At 35.4% G+C, this 15,110-nt stretch overlaps 2 protein-coding genes across 4 annotated transcripts in view; one reads left to right on the top strand and one right to left on the bottom strand.

The window, feature by feature from the left end:
• Positions 1–8,678, bottom strand: part of LOC145771560 (uncharacterized) — a 30,663-nt gene extending 21,985 nt beyond the window's left edge. For all 3 annotated transcript variants that reach the window (XM_082583262.1, XM_082583263.1, XM_082583264.1), the window contains exons 1-12: positions 8,663–8,678; positions 7,551–7,623; positions 6,305–6,495; positions 5,662–5,805; positions 5,123–5,307; positions 4,084–4,279; positions 3,495–3,626; positions 2,444–2,578; positions 1,972–2,110; positions 1,466–1,584; positions 834–983; positions 396–566 (exon numbers count right to left, since the gene is read on the bottom strand). In XM_082583262.1, the coding sequence (XP_082439388.1) occupies positions 396–566; positions 834–983; positions 1,466–1,584; positions 1,972–2,110; positions 2,444–2,578; positions 3,495–3,626; positions 4,084–4,279; positions 5,123–5,307; positions 5,662–5,805; positions 6,305–6,495; positions 7,551–7,587 (1,599 nt within the window). In that variant the 5' untranslated portion in view covers positions 7,588–7,623; positions 8,663–8,678. The remainder of the gene's footprint in view (positions 1–395; positions 567–833; positions 984–1,465; positions 1,585–1,971; positions 2,111–2,443; positions 2,579–3,494; positions 3,627–4,083; positions 4,280–5,122; positions 5,308–5,661; positions 5,806–6,304; positions 6,496–7,550; positions 7,624–8,662) is intronic.
• A 3,594-nt stretch (positions 8,679–12,272) lies between these two features.
• Positions 12,273–14,338, top strand: LOC145771522 (universal stress protein YxiE-like). The gene is made up of 4 exons (XM_082583218.1): positions 12,273–12,414; positions 12,984–13,073; positions 13,386–13,492; positions 14,085–14,338. The coding sequence occupies exons 1-4, from the start codon at positions 12,360–12,362 to the stop codon at positions 14,283–14,285; spliced, it is 453 nt and encodes a 150-aa protein (XP_082439344.1). The 5' UTR covers positions 12,273–12,359; the 3' UTR covers positions 14,286–14,338.
• The last annotated feature ends 772 nt before the right edge of the window (positions 14,339–15,110 follow it).

Genomic DNA, 15,110 nt, shown 5'->3' with positions numbered 1-15,110 from the left:
GGGCGAAGCTACCTTGACAAAGAAGGTTTTCACAAATGTCTTTTATGCCTTACTTTCTCCTCTTTGGTCGCAAAAAGCTAACAAGCGTCTACTCTAAGTGATAACGAATCTATTCCAATACTTAGCTGCCAATGATCGATTGTCGTGTAATGAAATGACACGTGATTAAATGTCACAAAAATCGCCAAACTTATACAGGCTGTTACCATATGGAATACAATAAAATAGTAAGGGACTACTCAAAAACAATCGATGTTTTATCTTTTACAACATGTTGTCATCCTGCTGTTTAACTAGGTTTCTGTCATTTTGCTTTGCTGTATGTAGCCAGTGTCTTATTTTTCACCCGGCACATGTCAATGCTAAAAAGTAAATTGATTTTGAACTTTCTTCACCTTTTCCAAAAGCTCAATACAAGCTTGTAAGTCCATTCCAAAATCAATGAAAGTCCATTCTATTCCCTCTTTCTTGTACTCTTCTTGTTCCAGCACAAACATGTGATGGTTGAAGAATTGTTGCAATTTCTCATTGGTGAAATTGATGCACAGTTGTTCGAATGTGTTGAACTGAAACAAAATACAATTCCAGCATCTTTTTTCCAGTTTTAAAAACAAATTTGCATTACTTTTATTAAATGCATTTAAAAATAAATTTGTGTCAGAAAACAACACGGTTTTGTGATGGAAAATTTATATTTTTTTTGCTAGTGTAACCTATACTTCTATTTTACTAAAAAATAAAAAAATAAATACATGTGACATTTATTTTTTTACATTATTGATTGTATATGATCGTTTTTGCATGGTAAAACAAAAAAATTACGTTATTCTTACATCAAAGATTTCGAAGCCAGCAATATCCAACACTCCCACATAATAGTTTCTTGGCAGCTTAGTATCGAGTGTGATGTTGAGTCGATAGACAATCCACTTGAATAGATTGTCATACACAGATTTACCAAGAGCTCCAGTAGAGTTGTTGCACTGTATTTTTAACGTCATTGTTTGTTAAATATACGCTCATATGATTAGCGTAATTTAGGCTGGGTTTATTTAGGGTTCAGCTGAAACTAGGCACTATTTTCTAAAGGCCTTTCTGGAATATTTTAGCTTAGGATGAGGCACTGTTCAAAGGTATGAATAAACCAGTGACTGAGAGTATTTGCCTATATAGAATAGGAAACACATATTTCCAAAATACCTTACTCTTCTAACCAAACGAAAACAAAAATTAACATTAACCTGTAGCTTACATTTTTATAAGCTAAATTAGAAAGTTAAAAGGGGTTATGTTTGACAATAAGCTAATTTAAATGGTAAAAGCGCTAATCAAACAGTGGACGCAGAAATTTTTATAATTATTATCAAAGCAGCTTTTTGATTTGATTTGATATGAAAAATAAATATGAAACTGTTTATTGCCGAAAAATAAAAGAGTGAACAAACAAAAGTGACAAGATACCGACCTGGTCTACATTTTGTCCTTTCTGTACGTATTCGGTGCCAACTTTCACACGAGGTCGAGTCAGGGCTTTGCATAGCTCAGGAGAGCTGATACCAAACAAATAGGCCACCTTGTCAGCAACTGGACACAAGAAAAGAAATGAAGAAGTGCAACGTAGAATTATAGAATCCTAGTTAGGATATTTAATAAGCCAAAGTAATCAAAGCTATTTCATTGATCTCACAACCATACAGTGGATTAATTGCTAAGAATACCGATATTCTAGCTTTTTTTAAATGGTATCAATGCTCTAGTAACTTAGTCTATTCTGCTCTTACTATCTGACAAATTAAGACCGATAGGCCTATAGTGATGCCGACCCAGCAGCCAGTATAGGCCTAAGCTAGTACACATTGGCAGTACCAGGCATAATAGCCTACGCCCTACATTATCATAAAACGCTTGTTTAAAGCTTTAAATGGTATAGGAATGTTTGAATATATAGAAACAAAGATTATAGGACCTCACCCTCAACAGAATCAACTTCTGCTTGCTCGTCTCTTGGCTTTTGCTTATACACCATGCTTCCAAACTGCATGACACCAGCAGTTAACCTGTAAGCTCCAAATTTCTCATCGTCAGTAAAGCCAAGAATACGGAAAGCTTCCTGGAAAATAAAGCGTTCGAAAATTACAACGTTTGATTGGATGCTAACTTGCAAAGTTGCAAGTATAACATGGCGTACATTACATATGCGTAGCCTACATTATACCATTCATATTATAACCATGAGTTGAGATCAACAGTTGTCTCTGCAGTTGAGATCAACACAGCCATTCAGAGAAGAAATTTTTCAGGCGACAAATGAGGTCTTAAAGGTTAGACACAACTGCGCTGTCTCAATTAAGCCCTTTCATAAACTGAAAACGTAAGAAGACAAATTTAAAACAAAACACAATTAACGACACAATAAAATGTAAAATGACAAAAAACCGCTTACATCAGTGAAGTCGAACTCCTGCTTGTCGTCCATGTTATCAACCGTCACCACTCCTTGGCTCACCCACAAATAATCACGAGGGTTATCGCTGATTTGCAGCGAATCCAGAAACTCTTTGTTTCCACAAGACATAATCTGAAAGACAGTATCAATTTTAGAAGACTACATAATATCAATATTGCTAAATTTGTAGCCTATTTGTGAGGTGTTTTTTGCGTATTTGTTCATGTAGGCTACCACTGTAGTCTGTATGAACGTCTGTAGGCTACCACCATTCAATCGCCGAGTGGTTAGCGCGTTGGGCTCGCAGTCGAGAGCCTGCATGTTCGACTCCAGCCACTCGCACTTGCTGTTGTTTCTCTGGGCAAGAAACTTTACGATAATTGCCTCTACCCAGTGGTCGATTTCGAGTAATGGATAATACCAAATTTAAGTCATAAGTAGAGTAGACAACCGGAAACAGACATTGCCGTCGGCTGCAGCGTGGGTCAGGTGTATGTCGGAAGGCGTACACCGATGCATAGCGCTCAAGTCCGCTTTCCCGCAATGCAGGATAAAGATAAACAAACAAACAAACAAACAAACACTGTTAAGGTGAAGGCACTTTAGAACTATAATTCAACATATTAGTAGATATCTTTTATGATTTTAAAAATGTGTATCCGCGTTTTTTGACATTAAAAGTGTAGTTTAGCGTATTATAATTTTTCCAAAACAACTTACGTTTTTGTAGTATTTATAATATCATATCTGGCTTATCGTGAGTTACAAAAACCCTGCAGTTTCAACACAATTATTCTAGTGCTTTTTTAAACAAATCTAGGCTGCAATTGACGCGACTTAAGATAAAAAATAAAATACAAAAAATACGTGAGTCTTTATACTTTCAGGTTTATTTTGCAAATATCCACTCTTTGTCTTTACTTACAATGTTATAGATAGAATTAGAAGATTCTTTCATCAGATTAAGCGGCTATGCACTTATGCAGTGAATGATAAAGAATGAAAAATTTTCATTAGAGAATATACAGTATATCACATCCACTTTTACCTGATAGAAGATATGATATCCTCGCTCAGCCTTCAACTGAAAGATGACACGTGACTTTTCGAGAAGATAAGACTCGATGTCTCCTCCAGAGAGTTTCCCACTTGTTCCGAAATGAATGCGGATGAATTTTCCCTGAAATCATTTACCGATTAATATTCAGAGAATGTTATCTACTCACATTGCAAACTTATTTTTAAGCCTAATCTTAACAGTCGTGCATACTGTGCCCGCTACCGTGAAAGTTAATTATAGGGGGCTTTGAGCGACGAACACAGCTATAGGCAGCTAGGCTGGCAATACAAAATGCCTACAGTATAGGCTATTGTATGTATGGTAGCCTATAAACTCATACCTTTAGGTGTATATGACACTTGCAGTAAGTTTAGGTATGTAATTCTAAATGACCGGATCCACATTTAAAAGAATAGTTGAAAATGTGGAAATTCTGCAGCGGGCTCCTGTTTGCTTGACATGAGTTCACCTTCTGTTCATTTTGGCTTATGTGCTCAACCAAGGCCACTATAAGCAATTTAAAATGTATTAGGCTTTAAAAGTAATTTTAGAGATAGACCTAACAGTTAATACTTACAAATCTAGACGAGTTGTTGTTTCGGATTGTTTTAGCATTCCCCCAAGCTTCTAGCACAGGATTCGTTTGGACAATCTGGTCCTCCAGATTAGCTTTCTTCTCACCTTCTTTTGGTGCAGCTCCACTAGCAGCAATGTTGGCAAAGTACTGGATAACCTTCTTGGTGTTCTCTGTCTTCCCAGCACCAGATTCACCACTGCAAATAAAATCAAAACAACTTTTATGTGCTCGGAGATAAAAAAAAATAATAATAGCCTAATCAGCGCAACAAAAAGCGAGAAAGCTGTTAGTCAAGTCTATTCCAAACACTTTTTTGATAAAACAACAAACAAGGTGTGCATTTATAGGTGTGATTGTCAAACCAACAACCTTTTGGCCATCTGGCACACGGCCTCGTCACTTGGCCACACAGCCGACACTTACAATAAGATTCAAGGCCAGTTTTGAAATGATGCAAACCATTTGATGTAGTTGAAAAATTGCCTGGAATACGCAATAACCTTGGCAGTTAAATGAAAAATAAGTCTTTCTTTGAACGCACTCAACCTCACTTGTTTTTAGATTGTTGATTTAAATTTAGTAACTAGTGTAGTCATAATTTTGTGCAATTTGATTTAAATATTGTGCAATATTGTGCAATTCGATTTTACTGCACAGCAAAATAAAATATATTTGCTTTAAAATTTTCTCTTGCAAATACATGCAATAGTTTCAATCAATCTAGTTATACAGAATCAATTTGCTTTGACTAAAATTGGCTACATCAGGCAACTCTGCGTACGGTGATTATATTAGGTCCAATGGAAAAAGTCGATGAGGAACCGGTTTGGCAAATTTTTTAATTTTTTGGTAGCGATTTGCGCGAGCTGGTGCAAACCGGCCGAATCCCACCACTGGCTACATGGTTTTCTATCTATCGCTTTGAAAATTTTTAGCTTTTTGTTTTTGGCAAAAGTTTGTTTTTGTAAGTTAGCAATTTTTTAATTTCAAGTTTTACATTTTAAAATAGCAAAACTGGTATGTGGTTTACTACTCTTACGTGATGAGAATAGATTGGTTTTCGCGGTCCATCAACATGTCGTGATAAGCGTTATCGGCCACAGAGAAGAGATGAGGAGCCATTTCGGAGCGCTTTTTTCCGCGGTACATCCCCACAACTTTTGCTCCGTAAACAGGTAACCACTTGTATGGGTTCACACAGACGCAGAACAAACCAGAGTAAGTCTAAAGATAAACAAATAGGCTAATATGAGTTTTTTTTTTTCACATCAAATATTAAAGCTGTACGGAATAAATTTATTTTTAGTGAAGCAAAATTTTAATGAAACATAGCGTTAATTACGCTATGAAAAACGCTTCGAAATCATACCAAGAAAAGGAAATCTAGCGTTGAAACACAAAATATCGTTTAGAAAAAACTTTTTGGGTATTCTTTTAAATACTTTTAACTGTTTTATCCAGTTGCATGACCAGTGTAGGAATTTACTTTTGAAAAATTGTAATTTTACTTACTTAAAAATAGGCTACAATCAAGTTTTAGAGTAGAATAGTTGACATTTTAAGTTTCGTAAATCTTACGTAAATTCTCAAGCATTGATATCTTGTGCGTAAGTTGTTCAAAACGCTGGCTTCATTCAGAAATGTCATGTTGGCCATGTCAGCTGTCTGCTCAAACTTAGGAGGGTTCATTTGCTGGATATCATCTTTTTTGATAGTCACAGTCTGCAAATGACATAAAAATATCCTTATTTGGAATAACTTTTTAATGTAGGCTTCAATATTGTGACAACACCAGAACGTGCAATGTCTTTATTCAAGCGGAACTTTATTGAAAGCAAATATCAACCGACACAAATACAAACAAATCTGCAAATATATAGCCGCGTCCAGACAAAACAAACAAAAGAAAAACGTAACGTATTTTTTCGAAAAAGTGGCAAAGAAAAGAACAACCAAAACCAGGATTGCCTGCATCAGAAAAATAACAGCAAAGGGGCACTGGAAATAGCTATATCAGAACATAAAAATTTAAGCTCAGTAAACTTCTTCAATAACCAACTAATGCGGTCAAACTTTAAAGAGTGATATCCTATTCGATACTAATGCCGTAGTAGGCTTGACTAGCTTGACTATAAAATTCGCTTGAAGAAATTAACGAAGACGAAAGCAATAATAAAAAAATATCTTGACTTTGCAAAAATACTTTATATTTAAATTTTACCTCTCCTTTAGATGTTTTTAAGGTGACCTTTTCTCCACTTGTGCTTTGTATTTCAGCTTTTAAGAAACCTTCTTTCTTATGGGGAACCCACACGTTCTTTTTACCATCGTAGCTTTGAGAGGCGAACGAAATCTTTTCCTTTTCGGTTGGCTGAAGAAATGGCATCGGGTCATCCCCTGGCCCACACTCCCCTGCATAAAATGCAATTAAAATTTGCAAACATTTTAGCAATAAAAGGCTAAACTTTTCGATTATTACAAACAGGTAATTTTGAGCACGTTTAGAGTCAAACATCAGTAACTCTAAAATGCCTACAGGGAGACTCTTGTACACAGTAAATCAACTAATTTGCGTTATAAGAGCAAAAACAGACATTTTGTCGTATCCAGGTTTAGGCCTACGCCTGTTGATTGAAGATTTAGATTAAGTGGACAGGAAGGCAAGGAAGCCAATCTTCATGACCACCTTCAGGCATGCCTTTAAGTGTCTTGCTAAAGACACAGCCGCATGCTCTTCAGCGGTATCGAACCAGCGCCCTTTCGAACGGTGTTTCAGGGCTCTCACCACAATGCAGCCGACAGATACAGATATAGACTGATATAATAGCAGGCATATGATTTAAACAAGACAATCCCACATGTTTGTTATTCAAATGAAAACTCAGTTGATGTAAAAGATAAAATATGGACAAAAAAAAGATACGACGATATCTCTTGTTTGCGTTGACCTATAATTTTTCAATGGTTCTTGAATTAAAAAAACGCCTTTTTTCCATAAATTTTGCAAATGGTATCTTATGGCTTCGTGTTCCCAAGCGATGAATTTTGCCTAAAGCTGAACAATTAGCCTACTGGTCAGGCATATTTCCGAATAGTTGTAAAAATTAGATCACAATATTTGTTTGTCATAAGGGCGAAACTTGAATAAAAAAGATTAGTCATTGGCTTAAAATTGTTAGGACAAACCAAAACTGATGATCTAAATTCTAAAAGGATATTGAAACTAAACTTTTAGAATCAGGATTTGGAATCAGGTCGGACTACAACCGCTACACCCTATTCTAATTGCAGTAGAGTTAAGCTGATTAGAGCAAAAACCGATAAATTGACTCATTCTCATGTTCTTGTTCAAAGTCTGCATGAGACGTAGCATTTTTAATTAAACAAACAAAAAAACGATTACACGCAAGTATTTTTATATCACAGAACTATAGGCCTACTCATGTTTCAAAATAGTTAAATTATACCTTTTGCAGTCTCCTTGTTTGTTGGCCTCGGAACCATGATGAACTCCGAATCTGGGTTGACAAGTCAAAAAGTCTGTGCAAAGCAAAACTTGTATTTGAAATGTGCTTAAATTTTCTCAGGCACTAGAAACTTTCAGCATAAGGTTTTAAGGCACATGTTGAAAGGATTTGTTTCAGACCTATTTGGTACGCCAATAGTAGCATCACAAAGAAAAAAACATAAAAAACTATGCTTGAAGCGAATACCAACAACTCTTTTTAATTTTTAGGATACTATTTTTGACTAATGAAAACGGATACTCTGCAAAGAGCATGAGATCACAGCTATATATTTTGCTCATCAAGACAGAGCTACATTTGACGAAAACATATTCTTCGACACATTAGCTTTCCTGCACTCGCTGTGTTTGGCAATTTTTCAAATTTGTTGCATTGATGAGTCCTTCGTGCATTATAATTATTTTATGATTAAATCGTTATGGGAACCGAAAGAATCACATCTTTCCAGGCATGAAAGAAATACATAGTTGTAATGTTTGAAATTTTGCAAGAATTGAAGTAATAGAGTTATTAGATGTCTGGTTATTTGCTTTCTTCACACATTCTCATACACTTTTTCTACGTTGTTATATTTCTTATAATTCAGTGCATCTCTATTAACGTTTAATTTATTGATATTAGGCTACTGCATAATCGAATGCAAAGCACGGTTGATTTTCTACGATATAGGCTCGTTTTTCTTTGTGATGCTGATACGGTATTTTTGCAATTTTTGAAAATTTAAGTTACAGTCGTATTTTTTAAACTCTATACTAAACTGTCAAATTTCAGAAAAGCTACAACGTTTATGTGATAGATTTTCAATTACTTTTGATTGTCTGAAAAAAAAAACTTTCCACTTTTGTAAACTCAGCTGAACTAAGGCTAACTTGAACAACAACTTTGAATTTTAATCAAATGCTGACTGTAGATTTAGAAAAAGGTATTATTGCACATTCTAACCTAGTGGCATAAAAAAGTGAACGTTTTCTTTTAATGTATTGAAGAAGTAGTTAGGTTAATTTGTTACTGCTTATCACACCAAATGCATTGAAATAAAATCAAGTACCCACCTAGTTTCAATAGGTATGTTACTACCTAAATGCCAGGAAAGTTCCAGCAGAGTGTTTATATACTTATAGTAAATTATGATCCTTTATATAAACATGTTTCGAGCATGCCCATAAGAAGCCCTGGAGTTCACGTTTTATTAAAGCCATCAGTTTTGAGTTATTGGCAACTGTCGACCAGGTCTCAGGAGATCATCGAAAATAAATCCACAAGAAAGGCAACCGCAAAGCGATACCGGGTTAGATTGCGGTTATAGGAAGTAGCAACTGCTCATTTTCACGCACATACCACAGGGAATGGTGAACGTATGACGCAGCAAGTTGATTATATTCGAATTTGACAATAATTGGTTTGAAGCTTGTATTAAAAGTTCATAATTTTTAATTCGATACAACGTTGACAAACGTAAAGTTATCGTAAAAGTACTGAGCCATCCCCGGCTTGGCTCGTTAGCAAACGTCATAATTCAATTCTTTGCCTTTGCAATTTTTCTGATGAGTCTATCCCTTGTACAAAACAGGAGAGATGGTTTGTTATAATAAATATTTCTTAACTACCAAGAGTTTTATACTTCATTTTCACACATAGCATAAACCAACTGGACTTTAATAAATTTATTTCTGCCTTTGGTCTTGGAAACTTTGCTACCATGTGTATGACAATCAACGTTCATTGAAAAGAAGGTGAAATGTAACAAAAAAAGAAAGAGCCCAAAATGTGAACACTAAACTTATGTTAGCCAACGTTTCGAAAGCTATATTGCCTTTGCCTTCACATTTTGGGCTATTTTTTTAATAGATTAACCAGGAATGAAATGTAGTAATGAAAGTAACAACAATATTTACTTTGCGCTTTGTGTTGAACTAGAGAATTACTCTTTTTAGTTTATCTCTGAAAGGATGCCCAAGAAGGTAATCGCCTACATACATCATTTTAATGGATCGGGAAAACTTTCCTACATTAATGGAAGTACTGGACAGCTGCCCTGCTGACATTTTCCCGAACATGAACAGTGTTTTAAGGACCACCATAACACTGCCTTACACGTCCTACAGCGTTGAGAGACTTTTCTCCGCAAACAAACAAGATCCAAACGCGCTTGAGATCATCCATGCTGACTGGACGCCTTAACAACATGAAACTTTTGTCTTTTGAAAGACAACTCATTGACAGTTCGGATTATGATAACATAATTAACTTTTTTTACTCGAAACCTAGGAGACTCCGGCGTGTGTAGAAGCTCCGGCAACTCTAAGTTTTTGTATGCTGGTCCGCCATGGCATTATTAGTGAAGGCCCACCAAGATATTTCCTAGGCCCACCCATAAATTACGTTCTGAATCCGCCATTGCTGTGGTATCGGGCGACAAAATAGACCACTCCAACTCCTCAGTTTATAACGGACTAATTCCGACTCCGGCTTCAGTGTTGCCAGGTTTTAGAGGGTTGCCAGATTTTATTGAACTTTTGTTCCTTTCATTTTTTAAAAATTAATTTCACTAAATTTGTAATCAAAATTGACACGGCGACTTTCACAAAACTGACAAAAACCTACACTTTTATTTTCTGGTGAAGGTTTAGAGTGCAATACGGAGAACAAGAAACAATATTTTGAAAAAATGTATTCCAAACAAAAATTATATTGTTTATCGTTTTTATCAAGTCGGAGTCGGCTGTTTTTTGAACGACTCCGACTACAGACACACCAAAATCCCACTGACTCAGACTCTACAGCCCTGGTAGCAAGACCAACAATTGATCTCAACGGCTTGGTGGAACAAAACCGAAAACACAAAGAAATAAAATAATTGTTGAAATATTTACGAAATGAATTTGTTTGTAACAGCCTATAGGCACTGTAGGCTATAACAGGTATAGGCTACAGTATAATGAACGTTTTAAATTAATAGGTTTTGCCACTTTGTATTTTTTGCTTCTGTCTGTTTGTTATTGCGAGTGTTTGTGTTGTAATTTTGTAATAGGCTACGAAATAAACCGAACGTGTTCCAGCATCTTTAGATGACAAGGCTACAATGGACTGCATCTAATTTGAGTAATAAGAAAAAGGTTTAGCAAAATATTTGAATTAAAATAGACGACGTTGAGTTGTGGTACGGGTTATTACATTTATCAAGATACTTATTGTATTTATTGCGTTTGGATATATATATTATAGATGCACATTGCACAGCTGTCTTGCCGGCACAATAGTGCTGGGGCGAAAATGTATCTAACGAAAGTCAGCTTCATAGCCGAATAATCTTTCCAGAAACTTATAAAAAAACGCCTTACAGTCATACAGCTTACACGATAAACTATTTGGCAATGCAATTACAGAAATTATAGATGGGATGCATTAGTTTTGTATATTCCATGTTTTTCTTCAACAGATTTGATCACCTGTGGCCTCCCATATGAACTCCATTTTTCTCTGTTTTTTTTTTTTTTTTTGCTAGTACTTCTGGCATACTTTTTATTTCAGTAATTTGCTTGATATCGTCAATATGTTTCATTTTTTGTCGTCCTTTTGTTCGTTTTCCTTGCACCATCGAAGTCAAAATTTAATATTTCAACAAGTTGTTTCTTGCTATGTGTCCGAAATATCTTAATTTTTTGAGGTTAATATTGTTAATGAGACTACAGTCATCGTCTATTTTTGGGGTAACAAATTCATTCGTTTTTCTTTCCATCCAGCTGATACGTAACAGCTTCCTGTAGCACCACATTTCAAAACTTCTTAGCTTTTTAAAGTCATGTTTTCTGCATGTCCAAATCTCACATCCATACGTGGCAATTGGGAAAACGAGAGTTCGCAGTAATCCTAACTTTGTGTTCTTACCAATACCTATCATGTAAAACAAGGTTTTACATTCCAGGATATGTTCAGTAGCATTTATGTCACTAGCATGTCAATTAATTATTAACAAATCAATATTGTTAATATGCACTCGCAAGAGAAAACGAGTGCTATTATATCAATCGCTCATGAGTAGGCTATTCCATTCCAAGAAACTAAGAAAGTGAATTGGTGAAAATATTAAACATCTACTGTCTCTGTTGTTATAAACTTTGCGATTTTGCAACTACATCCTGAAAGTTTTGATGCTAACTCTTAGAGCAAGCAAAGTATATTTCTTGCCTGATATAAATAAACATTAAATAAAATAAGAAATAACAGATGAGTCTCCAGAAGTTTTTCTGTTTCAGCAAATCTATGAACGATATTTTGGTTTTAGCTCTACAATAATTGTCAGGAAGCATTTCAGTCTTCGGAACGGCACAGATTACAGTTGCCAACTCTAAGGTTAAAATGTAAGAGTAAAGAATAAGGATCACACATGCGCCTATGCTTTTATTTCCTTGAATACTGAAGAAAGTTTATTGCATTCGTATTTTTTTTCAACAGTTATTGCGTTCAAGATCAAACATTTGGTCTCAAGAAATTTGTAACTGTAGAGTGTAGATATAGGCCTATAGGTTTCAGTGGAGTCATGAAACTTTGCCAATCATAGTATTCCGATCTTCTATTACCTGTAGTTTTGTGTCAATTCTATCGTCGCAAGACTACATCAATTTACACGGCATAACGGCTGGTTGCGCGTCTTGCAGGTCTTTTAACATTTCGAATAGCTTTGACAGTTTTAAAATAGGTTGCCTACATTGTAAAATAACTGCGAGGTAAACCAAAATACCAGAAACCATGAAAATTGTTGTTTGCGTTGATGGAAGTTTGACCTCGGAAGAAGCTTTCAAATGTGAGTATGACAAAAATTTAATGTTCTGAGCAATTTAATACAACTTCGAGTTGTGGTACTCACTGCTTTCAAAACATCCAATACAGAAAGCTAAGAAACGAGTCTACTTTTTGATTTTAAAGCTGCAATTTATTGCCAAATTTTAAGAAGAACGGCATATCAATGTAGGTGTAGCTAAACTAAAATAATGAGTGGTCGATAAAACTGGCTAAGCTGTTTGGGCTGGAATCACAACTTAGCTTATTGTTTGAATAAGCTTAGGGTCTCAACTGCGTGTGCTTAGTAAATTTTATGTGAGTTTCCTTTGCCACTACGATTCCCTCACAAAATTTCACTTTTTGAAGGAAAACACATAAATGGCTACAAACAACTTTCAAACTTGGACTGTCGTACTTAAAAAAGAAAATCTCTAGTGGTCAACCGTAATGATTTTGTATGGATATATGCGGACTAGAATGTAAAACATAGGACTCACAATTATGACATCAATTTTAAGTAAGCTAGATCTTTACTTTAATTTAAATACTTTATTTTAAATCTGGATTATCAAATAACATTTTATTTTTTAGGGTATTGCAAGGACTTGCATCAGCCTTCCAATAGTGTATTCATCGTTCATGTCAGTGATGAACCAAAGGTTCCTAGTTTTGTTTGTTATGGTTAGTAACGGAAGATTAAATTATTTCGTTATAATTTTCAAATTTAACCTAAATAATTTAAAGCTGCATAGAGCATCCTTGTCTATCTCACCAATGCATCAATGAAAACTATGTTAATAATAATTAATTGAAACAAATACCTTAAAATTGAGTTAAATTTTTGTTTTAATATTGTAACTATTCGATATCAAGCTACCGCTTTGTCTCTACGAATTTCAAGATTGCAATATCCATTTATTCCATAACAAAATGTGTCAGAAAAACAACAACCAATTAAGCGTGAAGAAGTCTAAGATCAGTTTTCCTTAACAGAACAAGCGGTTTTTCCCCAAGAAGAATTTGATTCATGCGTTGCAAAGTGCAAAGCTAAAGTCGATGAAGTGAAAGAAAGATTTCTTGCTTTAGCTGATTCTTCTCAGGTAATCAGATATTGAATTAATTCCTTGTAATCAAATATCAGTAAAAATTGATCTAAAATTTCTGTAATCTTACTATTTACCAAGAATCTTCTTATAGCTTTATTTCCATTTCAAGTGGGATCGCCTGTGCAGATTGCAGTCCTCCACTTCACTCTGTCAGCATCATCTTCCTCTTTCACTTTTACTGTTTCCATATCTTCAGCTACACAATCTCACCAAGAATGCATAGGCTTACCGGAATATAGCCTAATTTAACTACAGTATAATGCGAAAAAAAATACTTTCCGGTTTTGTACCGAGCAGTTTTCTTTCGTACGGTAGCCTATTAATTATCGGTTTAAATATTGAGGCTTCTGTCAGTTCGTCAAAGCCTACTGTAGCGATCCATTTCGCTACACTACCGATGAAGATGAAATGTGTAGAAGAAAATTTGGTGACATATACCGGGCAGCGATTAACAGTCTTTGTTGATTGTGAATCAATGGAATTTTAGCTTAGTGATGTTGGTTAATGTCTCCAGGGTTTGGCTTTCGCTAATCATTTATTTTCGTATAGCTTCCAACATACCCTTCCAAATGTTGCTTTTTTTCAGATATCCTGTCAGTTTGTGTTCCTTAGACAAAATGGAGGAACAGCCGGAGAAGCTTTGATTAAGCATTTCAATACAAACCCTGCAGATGTCGCAATTGTTGGGACTCGGGGGCTGGGAAAATTGAGACGAACAATCATGGGTTCTGTGAGCAATTACGTGGTCCATCATGCTTCAATTCCAATATTAGTATTTCGAAAATAAACATTATTACTTCAATAAGTAACGTTGATCACTGTTTGAAAATATATGCTTTTATGTGACTATTTTGCTTTTGTGTGAAAGCAGTTTGTAAGGAGTTGAAGAAAGCTTTACCTACACGCAGTAACTTAAGTTATACGTAACCAGACAGAACTCAGCAACAACAGGCATTCAACATGGTAAAATATGGTTGAAAAATACATCCTCTCTACTCAAATTGTAAGTAAGTTATGTAAGCTACTTTTAAAAAAATGAAGAGCAAATATTTCTTGTTTGATATGAAACAAACTTTCAAAGTTTAAAGCAGGTTGAGAAAGGTAGCTTAATTCCTCCGGCAATGCCATGTTACGCTTCTTGTTTTGTCCCTTGATTATACAGAAGGACACTCAAAATATTCTGCCCTACGTTGGCTGGTTGCAGAGTTGCCAAACATTATTTGTAAATGAATGGAAGCAGCAAACCCAGATATCCCTAGGCAAACCATAAAACGTTTGATCAACAACGACTCTATTGGGTGAAAAAGTGTCTCGTGAGACTCGTCAACATTGATATAATTCGGTGGAAGTTGTCAGAATCGGTTACGGTACTTCTTTGTAGAATTATTGATTACGAGGTTTTGTAACTCTAATCGGTTTAACTAAAGTCCTTCCACTTGTTTGGCTCAATGCAATAGCGGAGTTAGGGGAGGCGACGGAAGAGAGGAAAGGGGGAGAAGGGGGGGAAGAGAGGAAGGGGGGGGGGCGACGTGACCAACATAAATCGAAGAAAACATGTTATTTTTTCCGTTGTTGAAATTTTTTCTCACTCTCCATTTTACAGTGCCGGCAA

Source organism: Aplidium turbinatum, chromosome 6 (assembly GCF_918807975.1).
Source record: "Aplidium turbinatum chromosome 6, kaAplTurb1.1, whole genome shotgun sequence".
NCBI lineage: Eukaryota > Metazoa > Chordata > Ascidiacea > Aplousobranchia > Polyclinidae > Aplidium > Aplidium turbinatum.
Note: the sequence above shows the minus strand (reverse complement) of the source record. Positions and strands in the feature narration are given on the sequence as shown.